We start from the raw sequence: 20,015 nt of genomic DNA, 5'->3' as shown, positions 1-20,015 counted from the left end.
TGCAAAGCTTTGTATAGCATATGCAATTACAGTATATTGTGTGACCTGTTCTGGTTCTATCATATGATCAGGCAACAGGACATCCGTGTCAATAATTCCTCTGCCCCTGCAGGACTCGGCGTAGTGCAAGATTTACATTTAACAATGTGATTCTAGTAGTTTGAAACAAACAGCCAGGACATGTATTGATTTTCAGTATGAATCTTTCCTATCATATATTGGCAGCCTATAGTTACTACTTTGTACGTACTTGTTTCTGTACTCTTTCCATTTCTTCTTGCTCAGCTTTGGCTCTTTCCTCAGCTTCTTTCCTCTGTTGTTCCTCTTCCCGCTGGCGCCTCTCCTCCTCCTCCAGCTTTCTCTGCTCCTCCAGCCGCTGGGCTTCTGCCTCCCTCTGAAGCGTTTCCTCGGCCTCCCTCAAAGCTCGCTCTTCCTGTTCTCTTCTACATAAAGCAAGAGTTTATATTTACATTTAGTGACCATGAATGCTGTGGTAACCCAATAACCACATAGCCAAACGGAAAGGCGGCCTTTCTGGGACCAAGAGGTGTGGGCAATTACTTCAGGTGGGGGGCACTTAAGGTTTAGTAAACGGACGAGAGTGGCATATAAAGTATGTCACCAGACAGCTCTTCATGCCCAAATAATTTCAAAGAAGAAGAAAAAAAGAAAGCATCTCTGAACCAAAAAATATATTAAAACTTATACTTTTATTGTTATCTATTAAAATATTGTATAATTTCAAACTGTTGGTGAAGTATTAAAATATATAGATGTGTAACAGTAAAGAAATAGTGTATTAAAATAATTATTAAACGCTTACGGCTGCTGTCTCAATATTATGAACCAGTTTACCTCCGTCAATAGAACAGCTATATTGCTTATATTATGTAGTTGAGGCTGTGCTGATAATCAGACTTTAACGGAAATGATACCAATCATTAAATACATTGTTTGTATATATTGTATCCAGTGTACTTGTCTTTAATTGTAATATCTAAAGCCAGATATATTATGGACAGACTTTATATCCACAACATGATTTTGATGTGGACCAGAGAACATGAAATGTGACCATATGCTGCGTGTGGTATATGGTGTACCACTGCTTATGTTTCTATTACATATATTGGAATAATAATTTCCTCCTGACACAGTATTCCCTAGGAACAGTTTCCTCCTAACATGTGATCTCTTAGGATTGCGGCAATTACAATCGCCCGTGACGATAACCGGTAGAATGAGATGACACTATCACGTATTAATAGCAGGCTGTGTTTGTCTATCGTGAACACACTGAACAGTACCTCACAGGCACGGCTGTAATAGCCGGCTGATGCAGTGATCGGGAAACCTAAAACAGTCTCCTTGCTTTGTCAGTTTGTTCTGACTCACAGGAGATAAGGGGCCTACCCATTACGCGACCTGAAAAACTGAACAACTAGCGTTCAGTCCTTCAGGTTGCCGGATGCGGTGGCTGCACTGAACGTCATTCAGTGCAGGAGACCGACCTCCCTATCGGCTAACATGTGGAAGCCAACGAGTGTCGTCAGGTTGACCAGCATGTTCGCCAGATAGTCGGGGTCGGCAAGCATCCAGCGCGCACTCGCATCGCTGGTCCTTGCCGGCTATCTATTACACGACTTTGTGAACAATGCAACCAAAAACTTCCGGTTTTGGTTGGATCATTCAAAAAGTCGTGTAATGGATAGGCCCCTTTAGGCTACAGGTGGTAAGATTGTATCAATCTATGTTCTCGAATATAGTAACAGTACACAGTAAATGGGACACAGCAGCAGCTGTACAGAAAGCCGACGGCCATTTCACCACTAGCTATCTTAAAATTAAGATAAAGTTATCTTAAAATATACTTTTATGAGCAAACCTATACCAGTTATATATACACTTTATATACACTACCATTATTAAAACATTAATGTACTGTAGTAAAGTTGAGTGAGGCAAACGCAGAGGAGTGGAGTCGGAGAGCAGGGTTAGTTGCCGCGGGTCTGTGAGCCAAGACTGGGCAAGCGACAACGCTGAAGTGGTGATGCCAAGTGCCATGGCCACTGAACACCAGTGATGTGCGGTCAGGTGAGGTAGGTGAGGCACAGCCTTTCCTGTCATATTTGGGTATACTCCAGAGATTTGACTATAAAATTTATAAAATTAAATTTTAAGAAAATATTATAAATTTCTTTTTTGCATTATTCTAATATTTTTTATAGTCAAAACTCTGGAGAAAAAAGTGTATGGTAGGTGAGGCTCTGCCTCCCCTCTACTTTTTCCACACATCCCTGATCAAATTTTCAGCACCTTTGTATAATGCCCACATGAACCATTAGGTTCATATATGTATCTGTAAATCTGGCTCTGATACTAGCCAAAGTCTCCCCAGCCATTTAGCTCACTGCACGTCACTGCTGAACACCTGCTGATAGAGTGTTGGGGACTGCAGCAGAAGCACCAGCATTGTGTCGGAGAGTTCTGGAGAGACAGATTGTCAGAGCTGGAAGTAGCAGCAGAGATCCATGGAGGCTTTGTGAGTTAAACTGGTAAAAGGGAAACGTCCCTACTGAAAGTGTATTACAGTATTGAGTAATTCTAAACCTGCAAGAAACTGGGCTAGAGATATATACATGCCGACAGCGTGATATATGTGCTGATTGAGCTACCATTGAACCGTTGACTGAGTCTTAGTATAGAGAGAAGAAGCCATATTGTAAGAAATATATGTGAGAAAGATTGTGAGCATATAAAGGGCCTGATTCATCATGGATCGTAATTTCAACCGCATACACAGATCGGTCGATGGTGCGTTGCTGCGCATGCACTGCAGTGCATGTGCGTGAGTTAGCATTGTGATTGCTCTGCGATCACTCACACAGAAAGAAAGCCATAGCAGTGTGAGTGATGTTAGGTCAGCATTTGGGGGGGGGGGAAGGAGGGGTGACAGGGAAGTTGTCAGAGAAACGCTAGGAGTGCCTGTCCGTTTAACTCCGTTACTTGAGCGTGCATAAATTAGCCACTGCTTACTGCGTGCAACGAGGCTAGCAATTTCTAAGTAAGGTCAGTGCTGCTGTAACTCTGCGTGAGGGACAATAGCTATCCTTAATGAATTAGGTCCTAAGAGTGTATTTGGAACTTATCTACTGATACTATTGAGCGCTGAAGAGAACTATGGCCCTCATTCAGAGCCGTACGCTCTGAGCAGAGCGCACGCTCTGAATGAGGGCCGGGCTCCAGTTTCATGGAGCGTCCTCCTGGACGCTCGTATAGCTGTGGGTCACCACCCACAGGCTATACGAGCGTGCATTGTGATGGTCGCGATGGTCGAGACCATCGAATTTGCGAGCCGGAGGTTTTCAACCGCAAGCTCCGGAGTGATTTTGGCTCTATCAGAGCCAAAATCACTCCCACTGACATCACTAGTGATGTCAGTGGGCCGGCTTCTGACGGGAGGCGTTCCCGTGGGAACGCCCCCGTCAGGGAGGCACGCCCCCGGCACGCCCACCAAAGGGGGCGTGCTGTCAATCAACATTGACAGCACGCCCCCTTTGATCGGACACAACGAGCGAAGGACTTTCCTTCGCTCGTCGCGTCTGGCGCATGCGCACGACGGAGCTCCCTCCGTCGTGCGCATGCTCAGTCCATAACATCGACCCACTTGGGAGCGGACAGCCGCTCGCGAGTGGGTCTGAATCAGGCCCTATGTTACTAAGGTGGAACTGTATTCATTGTGCTTTACAATTGGATGGTGAAAGCAATTGTCTGGGATCAAGAAAGACCAGCATTAGATGTCAATTCTATTACCTCTGCCTATTGTGGATTACAAATAGATGCATATAATAAAACAGTGGCCACCTAGCAAGACAACTCCAATGAAAGAACTTTGTGTTCACTGTAAAGTAATTCATTGATCAGTCTGGTGTTTTGCTAGTCTGCTGATTAATAATCTGTTTTGCCATTTCTTCATATATGTGTTATTGAGCAGATTTATTGCGTGTTTAGAGTTTAGTGTATTGAAGTAATTGAGAATCACAAGAGGTGCTGCAGCAATTAGTATAAAAAAGCCTATTTAACTAGAATTATTGCCTACTTACTACTGTATTGCCAACATTCTTGTATCTGTCATTTAATTTGCGTTGCATTACCATTTGTATGGTGATTGTTATTTTCTTCATATTGACCTTCCTGGACCCATGTCCTCTTACTTCCCCTTTAATAAATCTACTAGATTATTCTATTTTTGAAGGCTGTCACATTAAGTCATTTTACTGTGTGTATGGGACTAGCCTCTCTGCTACAGGCTGAGAAGGAAAAGCTTGTGGAGTCATTGTCAAAGTAGGAAGACCCAATGGAGCTGCTGTCTCTCATGTAAGGTACAATCAAAACATAACTTATCTATGCCCAAACCAATACCCGGGGTACCACATATCAAACAGAAAACACAACAGAATTAGTTGTGTTGACACTTAAAAACCCACTGGGTGCAACTCATCATTATATCCAGTATAACACCCACCTTTGTTGTTCCTCCTTCTCTCTCCTCTCCTGCTCCTCTCGCTCCCTCTGCTCTCTAGCCTGTCGTCTCTTTTCTGCAAGGAGACGGGCAGCTTCATCCTTATCTGTTGTGCCAGCCATGGGTTTGTTTGGTGAGGGCACTGGTGCTGGAGCGCTGCTCACTGCCATAGAAACATAGGAAGGGCCTGGTCCCGGGGCAGTGTCATTGGAAGAAACTGAAGAATCTGAAAAATAAAAAGTAGGTTTAAATAAAGAATCATATTTCTGGGTGACTGCCACTAAACCTGATCCTGCTTATGGCCTGGCTGCCACTGACTGCTAACATTGTACCTAGTTGCTCAGCATTTATGACCTGATGGATGGCTAGAATATACAGGCAGTGCTAACAGAGTTGACCATATAATTAATACCAAAAGTATTCCCCTTTCCCAGTGCTTAAAGTGGTCCTAGAGAAGTGGTGGAACTCACCCCCCCCTCTCCTCAGAGCTTTTTTAAAAAAAAAAAGGTACACCGAAAAAGGGGTGTGTCTCAAAGAAAGAGGCATGGTCAGAATAGTATTCCCAATTCATTACACCACATAGTAGTGTCCCTTTATTCATGTATGACACACAGCAGTGCCCCTTTTACACAATGCCCACATTTGTGCCCCTTTTACACAATGCCCACATTTTTATTTTTTATTAAGAAAGTTCAGTTTATGAAATTGAAATCCTGTCTCAACAGATCTTAATAAAAACATTAGGGATCTAATAAAACTAAGACAACTAATAATTGCAATATAAAGGCCATTGGATAATTATTTATCTACTTCTACATTATGTGTAAGATTATAGGAAATTTCATAACATACAAATCCATTAATAATTTGCCTATACTGGTTTGTAATAATCCTATACTATTTCTGTTCTGACAGTCTATAACAAATATTGGACACGATAGATTACAGAATCATCTAAAGCTTACTTTTATTCTGTCACACTAATCTTTCTAACCACTTACATTCTCTTATTTTTAACCAATATTTTTCCAATTGCGCAATATAGTACAATGATTTTAAATACTGAGTGGGAGATGTATTCACCCTTGGAGAGAGATAAAGTGGAGAGAAATTAGTACCAATCAGTTCCTGTTATTTTTCAAACACGCCCAGTAAAATTATAGTTAGGAGCCGATTGGTCGATTACTTTAGATCTCTCCACTTTCTCTCTCTCTCTAAGGATGAATACATCTAGCCCAGAGTATTTTTAGGATACAAATTTCATTGGGACTTATGAGGCACCCTAAATAAAGTGTAAGAGAAATCAATAAGCTGCTGTAATAGGCTAATAATGTACGGCGGTGTATTGTTACATTGAGTACAACACACTACCATTTCTATACATATATATCTAAATTTATTATAAGTCAGTGCACCTTAAAAGTGTGGAATGCAAAAGGATTTCCCTTACTGAAGACATTTGGATGCACATTATTAGTGCATAGTACAGCTTTATGGATTGGAGACTGACTGCCTGGTACTGTACCATTGCACTGCTGCTCAGGTGCTAGTAAGGTCTTAGCTAGCTGCAGCATACAAACCTATAGCTGGTACTGTGCTGCAGGAGATGCTTTCCGATGCTTCCAGTGCCTTTGTGATCTCCTCCGGTTGGGATGCAGGAGATGGTTGCCTCTCCTTCTCAGCCTTTTGCTCTACTTTCTTCTCTCTGATCTTGCTGGGGGTTTTCTCCTTCGGCTTCTCTACCTTGGCTTTTGACTTCGGTGTTCCCTGAGCACTCTTTGGAGGAGTCAGCTTTGGGGTCAGCGTTGCTGAAGAAGCTGGACAGGGCGATGCTGGGCGTCGATTAGGGGTGGATGGTGAGGATGGCCGGTTTTTGGACTTTGCACTGCTGAGCATAAGAGAAACCATTAAACGTGTGTTCCAAAGTGAATCAGCTTCTCCTTTTTCTGCAACCTTACACTGACCTTGTGTCAGGCGTTGGGGATGATCGGCTCTTTGTAGCAGGAAGTGACTGGCGTTTCTTCAGGATACGGTCCCTAGTCAGGGCACTTCTTTCACGCTCATTTTCTCTATCTTTCTCCTTCTTTTCTTTCTTTTTCTAAAAATGTTACAAGACAATGTTCTAGATGTCATCAACATAACTTTTCCCTTTTTAACTGATTAAAAAAAATTAAAAATAAACATATAAACAAAGGGGGTGTCTGCGCTAGCAGCTACACAAAGATTCCCAAGGCTGTATATATTCCAAAAATAAAATTTATTTAAAACATACAATGAACTAATGGTGATGAGGATTCTGTTTTTGAGTTTATGAATTATTTGAATTTTTTTTTTTTTCAAAAATGTTTTTATTGAAGTCAACAAATACACTCTGGTACACAAGCAAATATGAAAAGAAACAATGACAATCACAATTTATAGCATACAGTTCACTTGTGGTTTGAGGTAATAATCTTGCCACAATTTTCTCTTTTTACCAATCAATAGAAAATTAAACAGTAATATATTATAGTGACTTCAACCATAATAGAAGAAATGAAGGGGGAAGAAAGTAGATGGGTGATGGGGGGGTGGGGGAGAAGTATAAGAAGAGAGAGATGAAAAAAAGGAGAAAATAAATAAATAAAAAAAAAGAGAAGAGGAAATAAAGTGGGATGGGGGTTATGAGCCATGCACTCCCAGGGTCAATCCCTCACTACTCTACTTCTTATTTATGTGGGGGTTTTTTTTGTTTGTTTTGTTTTCTCTCAAGCGCAAGTTATTGGGGGGTCTTGTAGCAGTATTCTAGTTTCATACCATTGTGTTGATTTGAAACACTGTTGTATTTGTCTTTTAATCTCAGGATTTAAAGCCTCAATAAAGCTTTCCCAAATTAAGAAGAATTGTTCTGCTTTCTTTTCCTTATTGATAGAAGAGTTGACCCAATCCATTTTGAAAATATAAAATAATTTCTCTTTGAACATGGTTAATGAAGGAGGGGTAGGAGCAATCCATTGTTGCAGGATACATTTTTTAGCTACAGCCGAAATAATTAATAATAATTTTTTACAACCCTTGGAAACTCTAGTTATTCCTGGAATATAACCCAATATTGCCCATTCTGGTGTTAATGGAAGATAATTGATTAGGTCAGCTAGCACATATTGTTTCACTTCCATCCAAAATTTCTTGATGACCCTACAGTCCCATAGGCAGTGGTATAAAGACGCCTCTAAATGGGCGCATTTTGGACATGCAGAGGAGGTAGCAATACCAATCAAGTGACAACGTTTGGGAGAAAGATAGCCCCTATAGAATAGTCTGTAGAACATTTCTCTGTAAGTTGTAGCTGTCAATGTTTGGAGGGAATACTGTAGAGTGCGCAAAATATTAGTTTCTGTTAGATTTGGAAAGCAAGTCTGCCACTTAGTGATACCAGTGGAGAATGTTCCCGTAAAGTAAGGAATTCTTAGTAGGTGGTAGAACAGGGAGGAATTATTTGAATTCTAATGAATCCGATCTCACTTTTGCGAGCACGTGTCACAATAGTATGATTAGCTTTCTGGACATAAAGTTAGATATTGTGACTAATTGTATACACACTAGCACTTTCCACAAGGAGGTAGATGTGTACAATTACATCGATTATCATAGCCATCATAGCAAAAAGTGGTTGGATAATATCCCTTCTGGACAACTGCGACGGATTTGTCGCAATTGTTCTAGTAAGGAGATCTATGAGGAACAAACGACTACCTTAATGGAAGCCCTTAGGGAAAAGAACTGCAGTGCCTTGCAAAAGTATTCACCCCCCTTTGCATTGTTCATGTTTTGTTGCCTCACAACCTGGAATTAAAATGGATTGCTTGAAGGTGTGCATCATTTCATTCACAGAACATGCCTACAACTGTGAAGTTGTGTTTTTTTTTATATTGTGAATCAAACAACATTTAGGACAACATAACAGAAAACTTCAGCGGGCATAACTATTCACCACCCCTAAAGTCAGTACTTTGTCGAGCCACCTTTGTGGCAATTACAGCTGCAAGTTGCTTTGGATAAGTCTCTATGAACTTGCCACATCTTGCCCCTGGGATTTTTGCCCATTCCTCAAGGCAAAACTGCTCCAGCTCCTTCATGTTGGATGGTTTCCGCTTGTGAACAGCAATCTTCAAGTCTGACCACAGATTCTCAATTGATTTGAGATCTGGGCTTTGACTAGGCCATTCCAACACATTTAAATGTTTCCCCTTAAACCACTCGAGTGTTGCTTTAGCAGTATGCTTCTTGTCATTGTCCTGCTGGAAGGTGAACCTCTGTCCCAGTCTCAAATCACAGGCAAACAGGTTTTACTCAAAAATATCCCTGTATTTAGCACCATCCATCTTTCCCTTGACTCAAATCAGTTTCCAAATCTCTTTCTATATATATATATATATATATATATATATATATATATATATATCTATATCTATATATCTATATACATATACACACACGAACACACACACATATATATGAGATACACCCCCATTTTTAGTTATGTGTATCTGTATTGTGACACTTATGCAGTGCCCCCAGTAGTTTTGTCCCATATGTAGCGCCCCTTATGCAGTGTCCACTGTAGTTTTGTCCCATATGCGGGTCCCCCTAAAGTAGTGTCCTTTATGCAGTGCCCCCTATATTTGTGCCCCTTATGCAGTGCCATATATGCAGGGCACCTAAGTATTTTTGCCCCATATGCAGTGCCAGTTAGGTTTGACCCCATGCAGGTCCCCCTAAAGTAGTGCCCCTTATGCAGGGCCCCTAAGCAGTTTTGCCCCATATGCACTGCCAGTTATGTGCCCGTTATGCATGGCCCCCTAAAGTAGTGCCCCTTATGCATGGCCCCCTAAAGTAGTGTCCGTTATTCATGGCCCCCTAAAGTAGTGCCCCTTATGCAGTACCCCCCCCATGCCCAGTACTCACCTCACTACCACGCTGGCTCCCACTTCGCCGCTGCTTTGACTGGATCGGTCAGGCTCCTCACATCACGCGGGTGACATCATGACATCACCTGCGCAGTGCATCACTGGGAACTCTGCCCTCTGAAGCGATCGGAGGCTTCTTTAGCCTCTGGTCGCTTCAGAGGCTAGTGTTCACAGTGCAGGGAGCCGCAGAGGTCGGAGACGGAGCGATGTTTGGGGGGTTGGATGATTTCTGGGTACTCAGAAACCCCCCTGCGTGCGTGGATGCCTGTGCTGAAAAACATCCCCACAGCATGATGCTGCCACCACCATGTTTCACTGTGGGGATGGTGGTCTTGGGGTGATGGGTTTGCGCCAGCCATAGAGTTTTCCTTGGTGGCCAATAAGCTACATTTTAGTCTCATCTGACCAGAGCACCTTCCTCCATACATTTGCGGAGTCGCCCACATGTCTTTTGGCAAACTCAAATCGTGTCTTCTTATTTTTATCACTAAGTAATGGCTTTTTTCTGGCCACTCTTCCATAAAGCCCAGCTCTATGGAGTGTACGGCTTATTGTGGTCACATGCACAGATACACCAGTCTCAGCTGTGGAGCTCTGCAGCTCCTTCAGGGTTACCTTTGGTCTCTGAGCTGCCTCTCTGATTAATACCCTCCTTGCCCGGTCTGAGAGTTTTGGTGGACGGCTCTCTCTTGGTTGGTTTGTTGTGGTACCATGTTCTTTCTATTTGATGATGATGGATTTGATGGTGCTCCAGGAGATCATCAAAGATTTGGATTTTTTTTTTTTTTTTGTATAACCCAACCCAGAATTGTACTTCTCAACAACTTTGTCTCTGACTTGTTTGGAGAGCTCCTTGGTCTTCATGGTGTGATGCCTCTTGCTTAGTGGTGTTGCAGCCTCTGGGGCCTTCCAGAAAAGGTGTGTTTATATTGACTGATCATGTGACACTTAGATTTCACACAGGTGGACTTCATTTCACTAATTATGTGACTTCTGAAGGTAATTGGTTGCACCAGAACTTTTGAGGGGCTTCATTGCAAAGGGGGTGATTACATATGCACATGACAATTTTCTGAATTTTATTTATAAAGATTCTTTTTTTATATATATTTTTCTCATTTCACTTCACCAAATTGAATTTTATGTGATGGATCTGCACAAAATAGTCTAGATAAAAAAAAATAAAAAAAATGTACAGGTTGTAATGTAACAAAAAAGGTAAAAAGTCAAGGGGGTGAATACTTTTGCAAGGCATTGTATACCAAAAGAGTATTACAGAGCGCTTTGAATTCAGTGGCAGGTTTAAATAGCAGGGATCTATTGGATTCCTCAAAGAATAAATAGACCAACAGAAAACAATGAGTTTATTGAGAAGTCCAACATTTTTGTTTCTAAATAGAACAGTTGTGCACGACAAATTAAACACATTTTCAATAAGAATTTTAGGATACTACAAACAGATCCCCTTCTAAAGTCTGATTTGAAATCAGGTCCAATGGCCATTTTTAAAAGGGCCAATAATTTAAAAAATATACTGGCCCAGAGTTTCTTCAAAAATAAAAATAAAAGCGTAAATAAACAAAATGAACAAAATGATGGTGGTAATTTCTTGGATTTATCCTCCAAGATAATTGGGTGTTACAGATGTGGTCAAACTCTCTGTACTACGTGTATTTATATTGGACACAGAACCCTAGTGTTTGGAGCTGAAGACAGAGAAAATTTCCGATTCAATCATTTATAAATTGCAATAGTACTTATATTGTTTACTTGTTTGAATGTTCATGCAAGTTACAATATATTGGACGTACAACAAGATCTCTTAAGATTAGATTTTGTGAACATAGGAGAAACATCCTTAATGTATACGAGAAACATTGGATTTTTTGCATGGACCAAGCTATAATGGCTTGAAATACTGATGGTTTAAAAATTATAGGTATTGAATCTATCACCTATCCCCCCTCTAGGGTTTGGGGCGTCGTAAGACTTTGTATGCGGGAGGATTTTTGGATATATACCCTGCATACATTATTTCCAGAGGGCTTGAATGAAACAATGGAAACGGATTTTGATTAACTAAAGGGAAGCGGAACCATATTTTTAGTGTCTGGTTTGTTATATTTTCCCTATGGAATAAATATAGGAGATTATTTGGTAGTTTTAAATGGCTCCTTATGAAGGGCAGAACTACGTAAATGAGAATTTATTATGTCGTTTCAAACAATTTCAATCTTGTGCAGTCATTTCAGTGACACATTGGCATAGTATGGGTTAATTATGTCAGGTTGCTTTTTGTAATTATGGTGATAGATCTAAAGTTAGTTCCATTCTCAGTGTCATTATATATCATATATGTTGTATATACATATATTTTATTTATAAAGATATTAGTTGTATTTAGTTATATTTATTTTATTTTTGGTAATCTTGTTTGTATTTTTATTTAAAAAAAAAAAATTCACATTCCTAAGGCTATTTTTCCGTTCTTCGTTGTTTCTGAACCTCTCTGCATACTAATGTGGGAGGCACAGATGTATTCATTTGTGATCAATTAGGTGGGGTATAAACATGCTGATTTCTCTTAGAAACGTTATTGCATTACCTTTTCAAAAAAACCCTGACAGAGGGGAGAAACGCGTCAAGTGAGCACACAGTGGACTGTCTTCAATTTCACATTTGCCTTCCATCATTGGATTATAACATATGTGGCTGCTAGTGGCGCACACTTAGTTTAGCATTGCCTTTTCACCATCATTAGCAGACTCCGCATCTCTGTAGGAGACAGTGGCAGAGCTCACACATCCTCAAATATCAGCAATTCTCATCTCCCACCTGCTATTACCTGCACTGCTACAGGAGCCGTACACGCCATATCGGGTACTTATCTTTAGGTCGGGAGCCGCAGGAGCGGTGCGACCACAGGGAGACCCTGGAGCGTGGACACAACCGAGAGCCTGTTAGCTACACAAGTTAATGCAGTGCAGTTTCAAGGGATACGCAGAAGTGTGGATCCAGCCGGGAGACTTGCAAGCTCTATACAATACAGCAGCAAGGTGTGTGTGTGTGTGCACACATATCGGGGAGCTGCTTCCTCTGGACCTCCCGTACAAGGTCTTTATGTGGTGAATATATAACAGATCATCATTTAATATTAGAGGTTCTTTTCTACACATATGTGATTATTCCTTTCTCTCTTTCTTATTTAGAGATGGGATTTATACATAAATCATCTGCATTTATGCTCATTATTTATTGAGAACATATTTAGACACAATGTGTTTTAATACCAATATATATTCTTTTGAGATACCAGCTATATTGTGTCCATAATGTTGCCACATGTTACCAAGTTTGGAGGCATGACAATAATGTTATATAATGCTTAAAGTATTTACTTGTTTTAAAGGTTGAACTGCAGTACATTGTATGTTTAAATAAATGTTATTTTTTGAACATATACAGCCTTGGGAATCTTTGTGTAGCTACTAGCGCAGACACCCCCTTTGTTTATGTGTGGTGTTTGTCAGAACCCCTCAGGTGTCAGCAGTAAGTCTCTATACTGGACAGTATGACTATCAGCGCACCACTTTTCTCTTTTTTTCATAAAAAAAACAAAACCTTAAAACAATGCTAATTAATACAAACTAAACATTCATCACCATTCCATTACTTGTCATTTATTAAAAGCCAGTAAGAACATGGTACTATGAATTATTATACATTTATTATTTATTGACCGTACAGCCCTACTTTGTATTTCATATTTTAATGGAGTAAAAGCTCCCTGACTTGGTGGTGCCACTCACCGGAGAGGAATCATTCCTCTTTCTGGGGGTTACATCAGGGCTGCTGGCTGTGGTCCTACGGCGGTGCTTGTGATTATTACATGGGGCTAGGGGGCTTGCAGAGGCCGAGCGGGGACACACCAGAGAGCCTGGTGAGGAAGAAAGGTATGTTAGTATTGCAAATAACGAAGAACATTAATGAAATTCAGAAATGTCCTACTCAGGTTCTTACTCAGATCTCTGCCGTTTCCCGGAAGAGTTGCTGCACTGCGGCTTCGGGCTAGAAAGGACAGTGTGGGTGTCATCAGACGGTCAACTATACTGCTTTCCCATGGGCTGAGCTGCAAGCTCCTGTCTGCATAAAAAAACAGCATGTGTTACATTTATTACACAGCTACAGCAGAGACCACCTTTAATATAGTGACCGCAACTAAGTCTAAGCCAGATAAGACGGCCCGGATATCACCGACACCACTCAACTACTCTGGACGTGTGGGACTCCAGCAGGCAAGCGGCTCTCACGAGTACCACAGCGGAGACCTCATCCCTACAGAGCGGTCATCATAAGCAGGTCTCTCACTGACGCAGCCAGGCAGACTACAGCTGACTGACAGTCAGTTAGCGAACAACTATTAAGTTACTTCATCCAGTTACTGGTGCCTATTGGTGAATGCTAGTGGAAGAGAGTAATCCCACCCTCAATAAGGACAGGTTTAACGGCACCACTTACTAAGCTGTACCCAGGACATCTGTACATTGTACTTAACATTTACTTCAACAAATACAAGCCTGGTTAGCCCTAACTGGGACATACAGCTTCTGCAATTATACAATCAGGCAGACTTGTACTCTTACCAGTTGGAGTGCACATCATCTAATTTTGTGAATCTTATCAGGTCACCTGTGGACCCACTGGGACAACAAGGAACACATGAGACTGATTCCTGCTGCTGGATGGGTATTGTATACATCCAGTAGTGGCACCCAAAGAGAAAAACATTGCCTACCCCTGTACTCAGGTATAATCCGCAACACTGAAGTGCATAATACAATAGCAGCTTTGTGATCCCAAATCAGTATAGGGAAGATTCTGCAGCATGTTTACAAAGGAAAGGACAGGCCTGCAACTTCACTGTTATACAATGATGAAACTCCAACCTCCGCTATCCGCCCTGGAAATATTTTAGAGTCCAAAGCTGGTAATTAGCAACATTCCTGAGAAACTGAAAGTGCTCTGCAATCAGTGTCCAGAGCAGTAGTTTCATTTATATACACGACCAGACTGTTAAAGATTGCAGTCCCAGAACATTATTCTCTCAATATGAAGCACGTTATTATATGAAGTGTCCTCTACCTTTAAGCAATCAGAGGCAAAAGAAACATCTAATTCAAATCACACGGTGATCTAGATATTAAATGAAACAAGACCTGATTTTTAGTCACACAGATACTGTATAACTGATATTTGCACAGCAGGTCGAGAGAGAACATTTCCCATAAAGGTACATAGCTCTTACTTCTGTTGGGAGAGTTCCACAAGGTGGCGGAAGATTTGGATAATCGTTTGTTGATTATCGAGTCAACATGTCTGGGAAGGTTTACTGCGGAGACAGAGCATCTGTTTGCTGCTGAAATAAAAAGTAAATAGAAAAAACAAACACATAAGGTTGACAGAATACAGACATAACAACTAACCTCTGTGACAAAGCACCATCTAGTTTTACTGTAATTTAGGCCCAAAATATATTCTAACAAAGACACCTGAAATAAGTAGATGAATACATCTGTTGTATTCTAAAAAAAATATATATATATATACACATACATACACGTGTATATATGTATATATATATATATATATATATATATATATATATATATATATACACACACACACACACACAAACATACACACACAGATTATATATATATATATATATATATATATATATATATATATATATATTACACATATACACACACACACACACATAACATTGACCTAATGTGTGTAGAGGGAGCAGCCTCATATAGTGTATTACTCACTGCCTTTCTGTCCAGGAGAGTTCTGATTCAGTGCGCCTGCCCAGGACCATCGCTGCTGGCGAATCTCTGCCCAGGTCTTCTTTGTGGTACGGCTGACTGCAGACTCATATCTCTCCTAAGTATTTACCCAATGTTATAATTACATTTTAATAAAAACATAAATTACCTACATTTACCAAAACAAAGAAATGTCCACAGAAAGGAAATACTACAAAACAACATTTAATATTATGATTGATGGAGACAATTCACTTTCATAAGCCTAACCAGATGCAGGTGCATATATAAATTAAGGAGCAAAAGTTTTAGAACACTCCCATTTTTCCAGTTTTTACTGAAATGTATGCAGTTTAACATCTACGTGTACTGTGAAATTAAAGCCCAGAACAAATATACAATTGGAGAGAAGAAATTATGGAATTATTTGTTTAATAAGGTTTATTCTAAAGGCGGGCAACCACTAGACCAGGGGTAGCCAATCTCTGTCCTCGTGAGCTACCAACAGTTCACGTTTTTCAGACCACCTAGCAGGTGCACATGTGTATTCATTACTAACACATTTGAAAAGATCCGCAGGTGGAGATAATTATATCACTTGTGATTCTGTGAGGAGACCTACAAACCATGCACCGTTCTTAGCTCTCGAGGACCAGGGTTGGCCACCACTGCACTAGACTATATGCTCCATGAGTGATATCGTCCAGTGTTTCCCCAGCAGTGATGTGCTCAATGTCATTAACAACACTGAGCACACACAGTGAATGTTATATCATTCAGTGACGTCACCTTCCTCATACCCGTACTTGCAGAACCTGATGATATCGTCAGGTTGCCCTGCAAGTAGGGCCGATGAAAGATGCCATCAATGACCAGCGGAAGCACGCATCGCTGGTCGTTGACTGCATATCCACTGGACCATATTGCAGACGATTAAGGAGAACGATATAGTTATCGTTCAAATCGTCCAACTTATTGTCTAGTGGATACACGGCTTTAATGTTTAATTCCTAAAAGTAGCCTCCTGTTGCAGAATACCACTCTCCCAAAACTGTTGCAGAAGTGCCCACAAATATGTTGCACATATGTCAACATATCGTCCCTGATGGCCCAGCGGTGACTTATCTCCTCTTGGCGGCTGCAGTGGCTTCCGGCAGTCATGGGACAGTCATTTTTGGCCCAGACCTTCTATCATCCAGTGCTCCAGTAAGTATTCTCTGACCCTCCCTCTAGTGCCTAACCTTAACCTCCCACCCCAGCATCCTAACTAACCCCCCATTAGTGCCTAACCCTAACTTTCCAATCCACAGCCAAACCCTACTGTCGACATGCAGAGAATAAAGTTGCCTGTCGACATTAACTGTTGACATAACTGTTGATATTGTGTTGTCTACATTATAAATGTGGCTACGGCCCTATGCACTTGAATTGCTTAAATTTCAATTAAAATTGTAAAAATGAGGGTGTTCTAAAACTTTTGACCAGTGGTGTAAGTACACCTACATGCATGCCTACAGTTTGTTCCATATGTGGTGACTCTTGCTAGAAGTTCCAGAAGGACGGTGTGCCCCAAACTGCATCAGCTGATCCCCCTGTACACAATGCAAATATTCACCACAAATCAGGTCATCAAGCTCCTGGACAGATTATTCATATGGAAGGCTGGTCTACTTTCCCAGGAGTCTGGGAGAACTCCTCCAATTTCTGGAGTCTTCCGGATATTCCGGAAGAGTTAGCAAACATGGTTTGGGCCATTCATTTGGGTACAATATATAAATTTTACCGGCCATATCCTTTAATTGTACTAGATTTAAGTATTTAGAGGCATAAATTAGCCACGGGCAGATAGCCTCAAGCTTTAACATCCGAAGCTATTCAATTATAAGGACATTTCATCCTGTAGTAAAACCACAACTAACACATGAACCGAAATCTGCAGTAAGTGCAGTCTGTGGGTACTGCAGGCTGCAATTGAAAAGCCCCAGACAGTGGTACAAGCACACAGTAAGCAGTGCACCCACCGTCCAGTGCTTAAAGACATCTACTGAAAGCATCTCACATCCGCCGCTCATGCACAAAACAAGAAACATAGCATGCACATCAGGCGGCCATTAGCGCTCTGAGTAAGTCTAAGCTGTCCCAGACATAGCAGGTTTCCAGACACACAGAGGGCTCTCCTGCTGTGAGCAAGGATGCAGTTGCCAATTTAAGAACCCCAAGAAATCAGTGTTTAAACTGTCCTAAGTACCTGCATTTCTAACCACCCCCCATTACCTCCCCCAAACGCTGATTACCTGTCCCCAACTTTGCGAGTGAATCATCTGTGTGCGAGCACACACGCGTGATCACAAAACAAAAATGGCTGAGCATGCACAGTGTGGCTTTCATGGATGCAAAATGGCTAATAACCGCTCAAACTCCGCAAATATCAGCATTGCTTGCAATTCAGAATCAGGCCCATAGGTGCAAGTCTGCACCAAAGCTATTTGGGAGTACAGCTTTAAATGAGTTTTTCATCTTTGTTCAAAAGGTGGAAAAAATACCAGGAAACAAGCTGTGTAGCAGCAGAAAACCATTATCTAGTACTTGAAGAGAAATAGTTATGGCAACATCAAGACAGATACAGTAAAGCGCCGAGTGCAGATGGCATCCACCCATGTGCCCTGCAGAAATAAAGTCAGTAAAATACAGACCACCATTTGTCACGACTAACTACTTGACCATGACTAATGCTGGGCATACACGCCCAGATAAAATGTCTGTCAGACCGACAGACATTTTTTCTGGCAGCCTGCCAGCCGCAGATGTCGCCGGCATACACTGTGAGATTTCTCTCACAGTGTATCAGCCCGACATCCGCGCTCCGCCCCCGGGGGAGGAAACATTTCCCTATTCCTTCCGTAGGAAAGAACACAGGAAATGTCTGTCTGTCGGCCACGGCTGGGCATACACTGCCCGATGCGGCCGACAGATTACCGGTAAATATCGCATCGGACGGGCATGCTGGACAATCCGGCATGCCCGACCGAGCAATATTTAACCCTCGGTCGCCCCCCCCCACACGCTACAATTATCGGGGCGATCCGCCAATATTAGGCGGATCGCCCCGATAATTGTAGCGTGTATGGCCAGCTTTACACACATAATTAGTAAGCAGGGGGAGGAAGTTTCCTGGTAGTGCAAATTATCTGATATATTTAGAAAGGATTAGGCCTAGGAGAATAATATCATGTAAATGGCTAAATAACTGTTTGAATATTTCCCATTAATAATTATCTATAGATTTGGACAAATTGACGTGTGTTACATCACAGAGATAACTATTATGCAATGTCCTTTTTATTAATTTCCTAAACCTAGAAAGTAAAGTACCCATATTTGCTAATGTATCACTTATGACATGTATCACTGGAATTTAATGTTCCGCTGTAAAATTCCATGCCATATGATGTGGTGATGGCAAATTCACTAACTAAATTTAGAAATGAATTGGGTATCTTTCTTACATTAATGATGAGACTGAACCAAAAGAGTTTATACAATTGGTATTCTCAGGGGCAGCAAAAACATTTATTGCCACGTTTGACTAAACTGACAAACTGGGAGTTTTGTTTGCCTTCCTCTGGGTAAACAAAATCAGCATTTATATTGTGCTTGATGAACTTGTATCTTTTCTATGCCTAATTTGTGTTATTTTGTGGATAATATAGGGTACTTTTTTTCCCCAACAACATTCCAGAAAAATGAATAAAATATGAGATATGGTAAGAACTTACCTTTGTTATCTCTATTTCTACGAAGTCCATAGGGTTCCACAGGATACCTTGGGGGTATAAGTGATGACGTCAGGCATCGGGCACCATAGAGTTAAATTTTCAGCCTCCCAGGATGCATCATGGTCCCTCTCCTATACCCCGCCCCCGAGCCAAGGCATCTCAGTTACGTACCAAGCCATAGGCCGGAGGAGAAGAAGGAGAGAAGAAAGATCTGGACACATACAAGAATCACATTCTCACCAGAGGGAGACGGAAAAACCGGTGACCAGAGTAAAGCCCATCTGCAGCACAGGTGCGACAGGGCGGGAGTCCTGTGGAACCCTATGGACTTCGTACAAAGAGAGATAACAAAGGTAAGTTCTTACCATATCTCATTTTCTACATCAGAGTCCATAGGGTATCCACAGGATACCTTGGGGATGTCCCAAAGCAGTATCCTTTAAGGGTGGGGACGCTCCTGTGCTGAAAGGAGAATCCGCTGCCCGAAGGAAGCATCCTGAGAGGCAAAGGTGTCAAAAGCGTAATACCTCACAAAGGTATGGACAGAGGACCACGTGGCAGCCTTGCAGATCTGGACTGCAGAGGCACCACGTCGAGCTGCCCACGAAGGACCCACAGACCTAGTTTAATGAGCCCTCACAGAGTATGGAACCGGAAGGCCTTCATGAAGATAAGCTTCTGAAATTGCCATACGAAACCAACCTGCCAAAGTTTGCTTTGAAGCAGACCAACCCTTTTTACGGAAGCCATAGAGGACAAACAAGGCATCAGACTTCCTAAACGAAGAAGTGCGGTCAACATAAATCCTTAAGGCCTGCACAACATCCAAAGTGGCCTCACCCACTGAAAGATCAGGTGAATTAAAAGCCGGCACAATGATTTCCTCGTTGATGTGGAAACTTGATACCACTTTAGGAAGGCAGCCAGGACGAGTGTG

The 20,015-nt window shown here is 41.5% G+C and overlaps 1 protein-coding gene across 3 annotated transcripts in view; it reads right to left on the bottom strand.

Moving 5' to 3' along the window:
• MAP7D1 (MAP7 domain containing 1) overlaps window positions 1–20,015 on the bottom strand; it is a 101,254-nt gene that overhangs the window by 20,997 nt on the left and 60,242 nt on the right. Inside the window, exons 5-12 of one of the 3 annotated variants that reach the window (XM_088460892.1) lie at window positions 15,306–15,420; window positions 14,777–14,884; window positions 13,492–13,614; window positions 13,281–13,408; window positions 6,487–6,620; window positions 6,103–6,410; window positions 4,526–4,748; window positions 251–443 (exon numbers count right to left, since the gene is read on the bottom strand). In XM_088460892.1, the coding sequence (XP_088317018.1) occupies window positions 251–443; window positions 4,526–4,748; window positions 6,103–6,410; window positions 6,487–6,620; window positions 13,281–13,408; window positions 13,492–13,614; window positions 14,777–14,884; window positions 15,306–15,420 (1,332 nt within the window). Of the gene's footprint in view, window positions 1–250; window positions 444–4,525; window positions 4,749–6,102; window positions 6,411–6,486; window positions 6,621–13,280; window positions 13,409–13,491; window positions 13,615–14,776; window positions 14,888–15,305; window positions 15,421–20,015 lie in introns of all 3 variants that reach the window. The other 2 variants (XM_088460757.1, XM_088460808.1) reach the window with 2 other exon arrangements.

Source organism: Taudactylus pleione, unplaced genomic scaffold, assembly GCF_031769625.1.
Source record: "Taudactylus pleione unplaced genomic scaffold, aTauple2 ptg000007l, whole genome shotgun sequence".
Taxonomy (NCBI): domain Eukaryota; kingdom Metazoa; phylum Chordata; class Amphibia; order Anura; family Myobatrachidae; genus Taudactylus; species Taudactylus pleione.
The sequence above is the reverse complement of the archived record's forward strand: the minus strand, read 5'-3'. Positions and strand labels throughout refer to the sequence as shown.